Source organism: Candoia aspera, chromosome 1, assembly GCF_035149785.1.
Source record: "Candoia aspera isolate rCanAsp1 chromosome 1, rCanAsp1.hap2, whole genome shotgun sequence".
NCBI classification, from domain to species: Eukaryota; Metazoa; Chordata; class Lepidosauria; order Squamata; family Boidae; genus Candoia; species Candoia aspera.
This window is the reverse complement of record NC_086153.1, coordinates 169,347,713-169,361,080: the sequence shown is the minus strand read 5'-3', so window position 1 is coordinate 169,361,080 and position 13,368 is coordinate 169,347,713. Positions and strand designations below refer to the sequence as shown.

Here is a 13,368-nt window from a genome sequence, read left to right as displayed (position 1 = left end):
AATTAACATTCTCTTCTAATCAAGGCAGGACCAAAAATATTCCTAAATTAACAAACTTCGAAAGGAACACTTCAATTTTCTCGAAATTCAGAGCAGGGTTCAACATACCAAACAGGCGTTTAAGCTAAATGGCCACAGCATTCTCTGTAGCAGCAGCATACTTTTATAAACAGTACTGAAGTACTTATCTAATTCAGCTACATGAGCCACTAAAAAAAGGCAACATCATCTGATTAAAAGAAATGCACTAGAAATTTAAAAGGAAATGGCAGAATTGCAGTCAGAGCTTGTTTCTTTTCTCAAGGCACAATTAGGTCACGTTCTTTTTGTGCCCAGTGTGACACTAATACTTTGCTGATTCACCACGAACAATATGCAATATATCAAGCCCTGAAACTAATGCAAGATTAGAGAGTCTACAAACTACAGGTAGTCTTCACTTAACAACGGTAATTGAGCCAGGAATTTCCATCACTAAGCCACATGGTTGTAAAGCAAGATGGCATTGCTTAGTGACAATCCTAGCAATTCCCCTTGCCATCGTTAAGTGAATTTTACCCATCGTTAGGCTGAGCACCCACCCCAATCCAAGTCATTTGGGGCTTGGTTCCTCCCATCCCTGAACACTGCCTTCAACCCCCCCCCATCTATCTCCGCCCTTTTGGAAGCCCTGCAACCTGCCTTGGGGGCGGGAAGCCCACCCGCGCGGTGCAAGGTATCCCATCCTGTTCTGTCCCACTCGCACGGGCGCAAGGCTGCCAATAGCAAGCTCCACCTTCCCCAGCCTGCATTCATTCACCCAGCTGCCTCCTCTCCCAGTTCCCCACACCTACCTTTCGCCTTTTTTGCCCAGCTGCCACAGACGAAGCAGAAGCAGCTCCCTTCAGAATGCTATCTTCTCACCTTATGCTATTGCCGCAGTGGCTGAGTGAAAAAGGCAAAGGTAGGTGTGGGGAACTGGGAGAGGAGGCAGTTGGGTGAATAAATGCAGGCAGGGGGGTGGAGCTTGCTATTGGCAGCCTCGTGCCCGCGCAGGTAGGACCAAACAGGACGGGATGCCTTGTGCCACACAGGTGGGCTTCCCGCCCCCAAGGCAGGTTGCAGGGCTTCCAAAAGGGCGGAGATAGACGGGGGAGTTGAAGGCAGTGTTCAGGGCTGTTAAAAGGGCAGAGATAGGTGGGTGGGGGGAATTGAAGCACTCCTGCAGTCATAAATGCAGGGAGGCTGCCAAGCACCCAAATTTTGACCACGTCACTGTGGGGGTGCTGCAACAGTCGTAATTTTGGGCATAAGTCATAATAAGGCCATTTTTTCACCACCATCATAATTTCAAACCGTCGCTGAACGAATGGTCGTTAAGTGAAGACTACCTGTAACTGTAACAAAGGAAGACTATATAATTATGGTCACAATCTAAACCATAAGGCATGAGGATAAAAGAGAGAATGGGGGAAGATTAACCAGAGGTGATCCTTCAAGTCCAAAGGATATGGAGTTATTTTGAGCAGGCTAAAAGATAAAAAGTACAAATGTTTGAGAGAGAGAAATGTCATTAGCAGTGATCTATAAAAAATAAAATTTAAAATGGAATATGGTAGAAACTTAGTTTAACCAGCTGTCCTAACAGCCAGGAACCACGCTGAGACAAGGAATAGGTCTCTAGTGTTTTATTACTGCTACATTAGAGACAGAAAATCCTAACAAACTGAAGAAGTGTGGAAAAAACCCAGACAGATAAACCCCAAAGGTTAAGGCGGGTCTGATCTGTGTTTCTTTGAATGGCTGCTTAATTCCTCAGTACTACGCATGCGTTTTCACCCCTGGATAGGGGCCACCTCCTGCTCACCATCAGTACTCACGACATCAACAATCTGAACATGTAAATCCAAGACATATCATAGAATGAGAGAACACAGATACCAAGGGGAATGAAGAGACTGACAGATTAGAATGAAAAATATATTCTGAATGAAGTGTATGCATGCGCTTGTGTGTTTACAGGAAGCGAAGGGAACTCAACACTGTTTTAAAAAATAAACATGCATGAAAGACCGTGCACCATTCTTGTTCTGTACATCTACAGGAAGAGGATGGGGGGGGGGTCTATTCTGCCTGCTGCCCACGAAGTATCTCTAAAACCTACTAACAGTATGTTGCCAACTTCTGCAATACTAATGTTATTTGTAGCACATGCTAACTATAAGTCATAGTAAATGCTCACTGTTTAAAATCACTGAAGCATTAATTTCATTTTTCCTCAAGTTTCTCTTAGCAAAGATAAAATCTGTTTAAAGACGGTGAAATAGTCATGAAATGTTGAGACTCGGTAATAGGGCTTTACGTGAACTACACTTTATGCTTGAGGCAGGTTTTAGGGCAGCTTGAGAGTGACTGGCCCAAAGCAATCCAGTGAGTTTCCATGGCTGGGGGTGGACTTGGCCCTGAGTCTCCCCAGGCCTAGTTTAATATCTTAATCATTATGAAATGACTGAATATCTTTAATACGTGTACAAGTATATAACAAGGATAAGGGTGAGAAAAAACAACTGCAAAATACAGTGGTTGTTCCTGTCATTAATTCATCAGCAACAGTTTCCTGAGCAAAATTAACTGGGCTAGAAGATAAATAACCACAAATTGTTTTTGAATGAGATGGCAAGCATGAATATTGTTCTAAGAAGCAAGTACTTATTTTTAAATAATGCATGGGAATGATTAGAAAGTAACAATTGTTTGCATTTTTCTTCCATATTAGTACTGTTTTACACCAATTAAAAAGACCTGTTTTTAAAGGAAAACATTTGTGATCACAATAAGAAACAGAACCAAGATAGCTGAGGAAGTCTGATCACTAGAGACGGCTTGAATTCTGTTAAACATACTCTATGACAACTTTATAAACATATTTTGCAGCAGTACTCACCTCACTGCTGGCAACAGATTTTATGGTCCCCCCCGCAACCCCCAGGTTCTGATTAAAGCACTACAAAAAACTATAAAGCCAATCTAATCAGAGCAGAAAAATAGTGAGACAGAAAAATGTCAATGTACACTGCAGGCAAAGGCAGCTCGAACATCACTTTCAAGCTTCAAAAAGGCATCTCCTAAAAGTAGCACAACATTGAAGCGGTCCAACAAGAAAATGAAGGCAAGCATTTCAGAAACAGCTTAATTTGCATACCAAACTGCCATTTTCAAAAGCATTAGTATGTAAATCACCCAGTGAAAACATGCAGAAGAACCCATTCAAAAAATTAGTCTGATTGTCACAATCCTTTTTGATTTTTGAGATGAAACAAATAGCAGCAGGTTTGCTAATAAATATATTTCAAGTAGGGTTCTTCATATATCAGTAAAACAAAGGATTCCCAAATGTAGATTTCTTATACTGCAAAGTTTTCAAATATTAAAAAAAAAATCAAAATTTTCACTTGAATACTGTTATTCCAATGCAACAAAAAAGGGCACTTTAGAGACTTAATATTAAAAAAAAACTAGCTACAGTTTTTTTAAAAATTAAATATATGAACTACCCGTCCCCCGAAAGACCTTTCTCATGCTTTCTTTTCTGAATGCTATATGCTGATCAGTTATGAGATAATGCTATGGTATGAGCCTAACAACAAGTAGCATTACACTGGCAATTATTGTTACTAGGTTTTTATCCTGCCATACACACACACACACACACACCTCTATCTATCTATCTATCTACCTATCTACCTATCTATCTATCTTATCTATCTGATCAACTCAAGGCAGTGAACATACATAATACTCCTATCTTCTATTTTCCCCACAACAACAACCCTGTGAGGTGGGTTGGGCTGAGAGAGAGAGTGACTGACCCAAAGTCACCCAGCCGGCTTTCATGGTTAAGGGAGGCCTAGAACTCAGTCTCCTAGTTTCTAGGCCAGCACCATCACCACTACACCAAATTATCTCTCAGATTGTTACCTAAATATCCGACACAAAATACCTATAGATGGAGGGTTCCTAGAGGTTCAGTCATATATAGACTTTTCCAATTTCGATGCTTGCAAATTCAAATAACAGATCAGAAACTAATAGAATTAGTATTAGTGCCTGCCCAGAGAATTTGAATAAATCCTGTATTACGTACTGTTTCTTCTTTGGGTGTTCCTTATCTGTGATTCTTCTTTAATCGTATAACAGTAGCTGCTGCTATTTGAATATGCAATGAAGAGATTACAATAATTCTTCTTGGTTTAGGTTATGTTAAGAATAGATCTTCATGTGGTTTACAAAGAAGTGAAAATATTTTAAATACACATTTCCAAATAAAATGTGCTGCATACATGATGTACTTAACTAATCGTTTCTCGAGGAACAACAATCAAGGTCCTAGTGCAAGAAAACAAAAGCATGCAATCTCATAGCAGACTAAGAAAGCCCTACCTTTTGAACTTGATAGATCTATAATTGGTGGAGGAGGGAAAAAAAAAAGGAGAAACATATCAAGTCAAGAGAGTTTTCACGACACACATTATACAATGCATTTTTCCTATATGCTAGTAAATGAGAAAACAGGGATGAAACACACTTCCAAAATGCAAAACTGGAATAAGAGACAGAAGTTGCAATGTACTTAGAATGTTTTTTGGGTGTGATATGATGCCGTCAGAGGCTCAAGCAAAACTCTTCTATGTGGGGAGGGTATCCCATTTGGGACATACCACTGCATGAAAATAAGAATTAATTAGATCTGGGTGTAAGATATGGTTGCACAAATAATACAAAAGTATCAATCCTCACCCAATATCCAAGTAACACAGCACAGGAAACTCCTATCAAATTCTCATTAAACTCCGACTTAACATTCAGCAGTAAATAAAATCATGAAATTTGTAAAGCTTTACAGGGCTGAAACAACCCAAACCGACTTCTAGCTTTTTTCTCAAAATGTAAGATGAAATAAGTATTTATGTTGTATTAAATTGTTCACAGTACTTGTCTTCATCTAAACCTACATGAACATCAAAATCTGGTTTGCTTTTTTCCTCCTTTCCTCTTCTAATGTTTACTTCTGCAGAAGATTCCAATATTGAAAGACCATGAAGACAACTTTCTCCTTCTTCTGGTATGCTAATTAAATTTAAGTACAGCATAATTATACTCAAAATGTATTACCTATGCTTCTGTTTAAAATATACACTGACTATATCTGTGATACTACAAAGCATCTCTTTTAAACTTCTTTATTTTAGATAATAGGGAGACCTAGATTATGCACTCATGCATTAATGAAAATTTGTTCAGAATAAAAGAACTTTCATATTCAGAAACTAAGATTTTATGGATCTTCTTCCTCCATGAGTGAAAGAAACCAATTAGCTTGCAGAAGGCTCTACTTCCAGGATCAGAAAGGAACTATTTTTAATTTTCCTAGAGCCTCCCCCAAAGCCCTGAATATACTTCATGCCAAAGTAACATGCTCTCCTTTTTTGACAGATTGACCAGTTCAGTTGATCAGAAGAATGTGGTGGTCATAGTATCTTGATTTTAGAAAAGCATCTGAGAAAGACCCATGAGATCCTAGTAGAGAACATGGCAAAATGTGGGCAGGACTCTGCTACCACTAGAGGGTTACAAATCTGGTTGAAAAATCATAGTCAACAAATGAGCCTCAATGCCTCTATGCAAAGCTGAAAGGGGATGGCAAGTGGCATACGGCAAGGTTCCATCCTAGGCCTGTACTGTTCAATGTATTTATACATTACTTCAGTGAGGGGTTAGAAAATACAATTAGCAAATCTTTGCGTGATACATTGACAGGGAACACCTTAGAGGATAATTTATTTGGGAAGGGAAAATTAAGGCATGAATGTAAGATATGGGTCCCATGTGAAAAAGATCTGAGGATCATAGCGGATCACAAACTGAACATGCAGCTGCAAATGAACCAAATCCAGTCTGAGGTTATATCAACAGAAGTATAGTGTCAAAATCAAGATAAATTACTAAGCTTTTCTATTCTGCACTGATTAGATGCTTGGAATATTTAGTCCAGTTCTGGGTGCCACATTTTAGGAGGGATATTGACAAACTGGAGAGTGTCCAAAAGAGAGCAATCAAACTTCCGGTGGGAACATGGCCGACTGAGCAGCCGTGTCCGCGGGTTCTGTGGACACAGCTGACAACACATGCTTTTTTGGGGGGCTCAGGCTGGCTTTTTCCTGGAGCACAGAGCTTTTTCATGAAGGAAAAGGCTCAAAATCACCCCATCTGCTCTCCTGAATGCCATCTTGCAGCCAGAGAATTGCAGCATTCGTGACGAATTGGAATCTTCTGCAGAAGTAAACATTAGAAGAGGAAAGGAGGAAAAAAGAGACAACAGGAGGTGGCATTTCCTAGCCGCGTTTGTAGCCTTAAGGGGACATTAGGTTGAGCCACCCTATTTCTAAACCACCCAGTTTGTAAGTTCATGTACCCCAAGAGAGGCTTTCCACATCAAGAAGCAGCAGACTCTCTTGGTGCTTATCATTATTTCTGGATTAAATTTTAAACATTTTTTAAAATTTTGGCTTGTTTTCCTGTTTACAGATTAAGGATGACTAAAAGTATATAATTGCCTGTCACTATTTTTGTACTGAATTTGAAGGACTGAATATTTTCATGCATGCTGGATTTGCCGTTTTGAATCTTCAGCTTTCTGTTCACTTTCTCTGGGACCTGCTTGTTAGTGCAATTCTTGCCAATTTCATTCGGAAGCTTTTAATTAACTTCATTAACTCCTATCTTTGTGAGTCAAGTATCTAGGGGGCACCATAATCTACTGCCTGAAAAATTGAGGATTTCAAGATTTTTTCAGAGCTTTGCTGTGAGCTTAAGCAGACCTTCAAAGAGACTCTCTCAGAGTGCCATCAAACTACTCTGCAGAATATATGGGACATTGCGGAAGATATTATTTCTAAAGTGTGTCATCTGGCTGAAGATGTTATGGAGGAAGATGGAGATTCTGGCAAAGATGGAGATGTTTCTACTGTCAGTGAGACTGAAGTAATGCCAGGTAAAAACTACATTTTGGTGCTGAAGGGGTTAAGGCAACAGTCTGAGCTGCAGACTACTTAAGAGAGCTGTTTTTCTGAGGGAATGTTATGGGAGAGGAGAGAACTTGCTTTGTGGGAGTTTTTTTTTTTGCTGGTAAGTCTGAGTTTTTAAGGGGGCAGTTGGGCTGTTTGATCTCTGTATGAAAAATGCCTTTTATGTAAAATGGAGATATGTAAATGTCTTGGTATATTTTGAGGTGGGGTAAAAATTTAAGAATGCTTAATTGGATTGACAATGAGGGTTTTTTATGATTTTATTTCTCTTTAATGATTTGGATTAAGGTTTACTGGTTTCTTTTTAAGGTTCGTTTGATTTTTAAGATTTATAAGGTATCTATAAGGTATAATAATAATTACTTGGTTTTAGGTTTAATAGGGTTAAGATTGTTGTAGTATTAATTATAGACTATTTTTTTTATAATTTGATTTTTATTATAGTAGACAGAAATATATAGAATACTGTTAGGAAGGAAATAATTGAATAAAGGTTGTGTTTAGGGGAGGGAAGCTGGTTTAGACATTTATACACTTCTTTTTCTTTCTTTAATATAAGGGGAAGGAGCAATTTTTTAGTGTTCTCTATGTGATTGATTTATAGAAATAATGTGATCTTGGTTCAATATAGAGTAAGGGATTGATTATGGAAATTGCTGTATTTTCTTGTTGTTGAAAGTCAGAAGTCACTTCTTATGTAATCTTTAGAATTCTTTTTCTTGTGTTTCTCACTTCTTTAGTTTTTTTTTCTTTTTGAAGCTTTGTTTTTTTGTAGTTTTTATCTTTGCTTTAAACTTAATAAAATTCTTATAAAAAGAACAAAAGAGAGCAATCAGGATGACAAGGTGTCTGCAATAAAAAGCTTATGAGGAATGACTGGGTACATTTAGCTTGGAGAAGAGAAGATTGTAGGAAGACAGGATAGCCCTCTTTAAGTACTTGAAGGGCTGTAATGTGGAAGATAGGGCAAACTTGTTCAAAGTTGTTCTAGATGACTGGAGAAGGGTCAATAGGCTTACATTACAAGGATGCACATTTTAGTTGAATGTCAGGAAAGAATTCTGTATTGTACAAGATGCTTAACAATGGAATAGACTGTCTTGGGAGGTGGTGGTGGTAGACTCTTCTTTGGTGGCAGAGTCTAAAGAAAGGCTAGAAGGGTATCTGCCAGGGATGCTGTAGGAGTAGATTTCTATAATCATCAGGTAGATGATGCCCCATGTACCTTCCAATCCCTATATTCTATACTTCCAACTAAGCTGATCATTCAGTGAGGCTGCTTCAAAGGCTGGAGAACTCCTTGAATAAATAGTAGGCAGGATGCAGAGTTCTCTCCTCACCAAAGTATTGGCTACCAAAAATATAGTTTGCAGAGTCAAGACTTCAAGAGAGATCCAGATGAGGCCACAGAAGACTCCTCTCCTAACTGCATTAAGGCCCTAAAAGAATCTGTGGAAGAAGAATTTATTAGAAATGTTACCTTAAGGAGCTTTTACCTACATAACTGTGTTATGATTGCTGAGATGCTAGGTTGGTACAGACTATCCCAGCTGGATTCTAGACCCAGCTCAATTTCCAAGTGATAAGCTTTAGGAAGCTCAGGTTTTGATGCAGGAAGAGATCTTGCTTTAAGCCAGTTCTCTCAGGAAGGTGAGAACCAGGTGTCATACTGACAGATTCGTGAAATAGGAATACTTGGTATCTAAAGCTACTTTACAGCTATGAAGATCATCTCTACCCTCTATTCTTTAATCCTGCAGCTTGGCAAAAGGGAAGGGAAAGCATAGCAAAATCCTTTCAGCCAATTTGCAGCAAATAAATCCATGATGCTGACAAACTGCCCTCTACCTGAAGAAGGTATGTTGAGTATTCAGAATCCTGGGATAATGATGAGTTTTGGCCCATTCTTTCTGGGCATATAACTGGATGGAAGTATGAAAGAATGAAAAGACCTACAGTATGAGGATTCTACCACCAGAAGAGCAATGACAATAGTAAGACTAAATAAGGTGGGGAAAGACAGAAAAAGACTCCTTCTACAATTGTTATGGGACAACTTTCACACAAGTTCATCCTCACTGTCTCAATTCACATTAATTTTAAATGAATCACAGTAAAATGTGGTTAAGTAAAATTAATGTAATGAAGTTCTATATGTAAAGTAACTTTTAAATCTATATCAGATACTTTAAAAGTAGCTTCTCTTTGCCTGATTCTATCACAATCCAACCATGAATAATAAAAGAGCCCCATCAAACTGGGAGAAATTTCTGTATGTCCAATTTGTATGTAGGTCCAATGGAACCATCAGAGGCAGGGAGCTTCATAATTAACTTACAAGTAGGGGTTTTTTTATTATAAAAATAACAATTACTGTAAATGCAATGAATTTTTATTCCTTTTCTTAATTCTTAAACATTTTACTCCTCTGCTTCCTAATTCTTCTCTTCTCTATGGTTTTTAACTTCACAAGCTATAATTTCTTTCTTTTGATCTACTTATTTATTTACTGTACGTTTCCTTAATTCTGGCCCCCTTGGAATTCAAACTTTTGCCTGGCCATCCCTAGCCCATCCAACTTCATAGTCACTTTCATGGCTTGTTAAATACTGGCTGTGGGTAGTGAGTGGTACAGCCTCTCCCCAAGAAACATTGCTTGATGCTACAATACTGGAAAACTATCATTTGTCTCCAACTTCCTCTTTTGGGGGGAAGGCTGTAGAGAAGTTGTGGGATGCTGTTGAACAGAGCTCTGGAGGAAACATTAACTAGTCCCTTTTTAATCAGGTTCAGAGCTAGACTGCATTGGTCACACTTGTGGATAACCTTTGGCGATACCAAGATAGAGGAAGTACAATCTTTCTAGAACTACTTGACTTCTCAGCAGCTTTTAAATAATCAATCATAGTGCCCTTGTGGACCACCCCCAAGGGTTGGGAATGGGAGGCATTATAGTACAGTAGTTCTCTCCCTTCCTGAGGGGGCAGTTCTTGTCAGTGGAGGCAGTGAGAAGTTGAAACAGAGTTCCCTCAAATATGCAGTCATAGGGCTTTGCACTGTTTCTGCTCCTCTTCATCATCTAGCAGGTATCTTAACTGGGCTGAACAGGTGATCTGACTGAGGTTCCATCCCAGTGCTGGAGGCTGTTAGAGTCAGGATGGGGAACAACAAGGTTAGGGTCAATCCAAGTAAAATGGAGTGGCTTTGGGTGAGGAAGTCATCCAATTCCACAGATATTCCATCTTTAGTTCTGGATGGGGGTTATTTATTTATTTATGAATGAAATGTATAGGCTGCTCCAATCTGTTACAGTTCTGGGCATGTTCAATCCCTCATGTCAAACTGTTTTGTAACTTGGGGGTTAAAATGAAGCATCAGCTGAAGTTTGGTTGTCTTAATATCCAATGCTCCATGTAGAGATGAATGACACTGCCAGAAGAGATACTGAATGGATCTCCAGTTGATGGAGGCCCATAGGTAGGCCCTAGGTAGGAAGGTGATGGAACTGGGGGTGCAAATAGTGCTTTAATAAGTCCTTCCACTTATGGCCTGATCTGAATCTTCTGAGTCAGAGGCTGAAGAGGGACACCTGACAAACCAGCAGTGTGAATAGACCTCAATCAAATACACCTGCAATCATTCCAGGAGACACTGAGTCTGAGCAGATGAAATCCAATTCCGATAATGAGGAACTAGATCCTAGGAGGGTGCTCAAACCAAAAGCATGCTGGCAGTTATGAGGGGCTGAGCAAAGCGGATAAGCGTGCTTCTGTAAAGGAGAGGGTAGCAAGACTGCTAATCAAACCATACCAGCATCTGGGACTATAGAAGAGTAACCTCCACACCTTTACCTCTCCACTGGAAACAATCTCTGATTCCTAACCTGTGTTACTCTTGCTCCTTGCCCTACATTTGGACTCTTGGCTTGACATTTGGGCTGGCTCTCTGGTGCATGAACTGTTATAACAACTCCTGGGGAATCTGCTCTTTCTGCTCACACAACTGGCAAAACACATTCTTAGTGGCTAATTCCTCATCTGATTTCCAGCTGTTATCAGGAAGTTTACAAAGCAGCAATAAAGCCTTTCAAACCTTTAATCGCCTGCCTTGTTTTGTCTGGGCTGGCACAGGATACAACATAGGAAGACAGAACAGGATCCCAGAAGTAAATAAGTGCCTAAACAGATAGTGCTACTAAGGAGGATCTGAGTTCCATGAACTGTGCTCACATGAAAGACCTGACAAGAGATTGCTTACCTCACCCAAAGACTGAGAAGGATGTGTTTGGCAGACACCTTACCAATCTCATCATGAGCACTTTAAACTAGAACAAAAGGGTGAGGCTGACAAAAGCCTAGAACCAAATGCATGGCCAACGCTGTGACCAAAACTGCAGGAGACAAAGGGGCAAGCAGCTGGGCAGATGGAAGAGCTGATACTACTCACAGTCTCAAATATTAGCATATCAATGCACAGAATATGTGAAAAAAGTCAAGGAAAACTTGAAATCATAAAACAGGAGGACAAATATGAGGATAATGTAGACATTGTCATCACTTACATAGATTCCTGCACCAGTTTTGTGCACATAATCAACAAATTCTCATCTAAGTTGCATTCCTTAATAGATTGCTAAAGTAAAGTTCTCAAGCAGGAAAAACTAGACCCATTTTACTTCTAAATATGTATCCTGCTGTTATTTTTTTTTAAAATGCAACCACACTAAAGAATGTATTTCACAAATGAGTGTGAATGTGCTGCATAGACAAAAATCAGATAATTTCATAACATTCTGGCCTCCTTTTTTTCCCAGATCTTGCAATAGGCACCAAGTATGACTTTCACAAAAATTATTTCTCTATTTTATTCAGAGTATCAATAAGAAACTCTTGTACTGCAGAATTCAAGATAATGGAGAATGATAACAGACAATTAAGAAGCTGTAACATACCTCCTTTTGTTGCTTTTCAAGTTCCTTCATTCGAATTTCCCGTGCTTCAGCTCGTGCCGCACGCTTTGCCGCAAGTCTTGCCTCACCCTACCAAAGGAAAAGAAGTGTCATAAGGTTGCAGCCTTCAGCAAAGGATCGTTACCTTGTCATGGTGCTGGAGCTTGAGCACCTCAATGATGCCATGAGCTAAACCGTGAAGGGCCACCCAAGACGGGAAGGTCATGACAGAGAGGTCAGATTAAATGCGATCCCTGGGGAAGGTAATGGCAACCCACCCCAGTATTCTTGCCGTGAAAACTCAATGGATCAGTACAACCAGAGATATGTCAGTATACCATCGGAAGATGAGACTCCCAGGTCGGAAGATGGTCAAAATGCTACTGGGGAGGAACAGAGGATGAGCTCAACTAGCCCCAGATGTGATGACGCAGCTAGCTCAAAGCCGAAAGGACGGCTAGCGGCCGACGGTGCTGGTGGTGAACGGCGAACCCGATGTTCTAAGGATCAACACACCATTGGAACCTGGAATGTAAGATCTATGAGCCAGGGCAAATTGGATGTGGTTATTGGTGAGATGTCAAGATTAAGGATAGACATTTTGGGCGTCAGTGAACTGAAATGGACTGGAATGGGCCACTTCACATCAGATGACCACCAGATCTACTACTGTGGACAAGAGGACCACAGAAGAAATGGAGTAGCCTTCATAATTAATAGTAAAGTGGCTAAAGCAGTGCTTGGATACAATCCAAAAAATGATAGAATGAGCTCAATTCGAATTCAGGGCAAGCCATCTAATATCACAGTGATCCAAATATACGTCCCAACAACAGATGCTGAAGAAGCTGAAGTAGAGCAGTTCTATGAGGATCTGCAGCACCTACTGGACAACACGCCTAAAAGAGATGTTATTTTCATCACGGGAGAATGGAATGCTAAGGTGGGCAGTCAAATGACACCTGGAATTACAGGTAAGCATGGCCTGGGAGAACAAAATGAAGCAGGACATAGGCTGATAGAATTTTGCCAAGACAATTCACTCTGCATAACAAACACTCTCTTCCAGCAACCTAAGAGACAGCTTTATACATGGACTTCTCCAGATGGACAACACCGAAACCAGATTGACTACATCCTTTGCAGCAAAAGGTGGCGCACATCTATACAGTCAGTAAAAACAAGACCTGGAGCTGACTGTAGTTCAGATCACAAACTTCTTATGGCACAATTTAGGATCAGACTAAAGAGATTAGGGAAGACCCACAGATCAGCTAGATATGAGCTCACTAATATTCCTGAGGAATATGCAGTGGAGGTGAAGAATCGATTTAAAGGACTGGACTTACTAGATAG

The 13,368-nt window shown here is 39.8% G+C and overlaps 1 protein-coding gene across 19 annotated transcripts in view; it reads right to left on the bottom strand.

The window, feature by feature from the left end:
- The window catches only part of LRRFIP1 (LRR binding FLII interacting protein 1), a 98,259-nt gene that overhangs the window by 66,522 nt on the left and 18,369 nt on the right, over positions 1-13,368 (bottom strand). For 10 of the 19 annotated variants that reach the window (XM_063317881.1, XM_063317861.1, XM_063317864.1 and 7 more), the window contains exon 2: positions 12,016-12,102. The exons of 1 other annotated variant lie outside the window; for it this stretch is intronic. In XM_063317881.1, the coding sequence (XP_063173951.1) occupies positions 12,016-12,102 (87 nt within the window). Of the gene's footprint in view, positions 1-4,419; positions 4,438-12,015; positions 12,103-13,368 lie in introns of all 19 variants that reach the window. 8 more of the 19 variants (XM_063317880.1, XM_063317878.1, XM_063317860.1 and 5 more) reach the window with 1 other exon arrangement.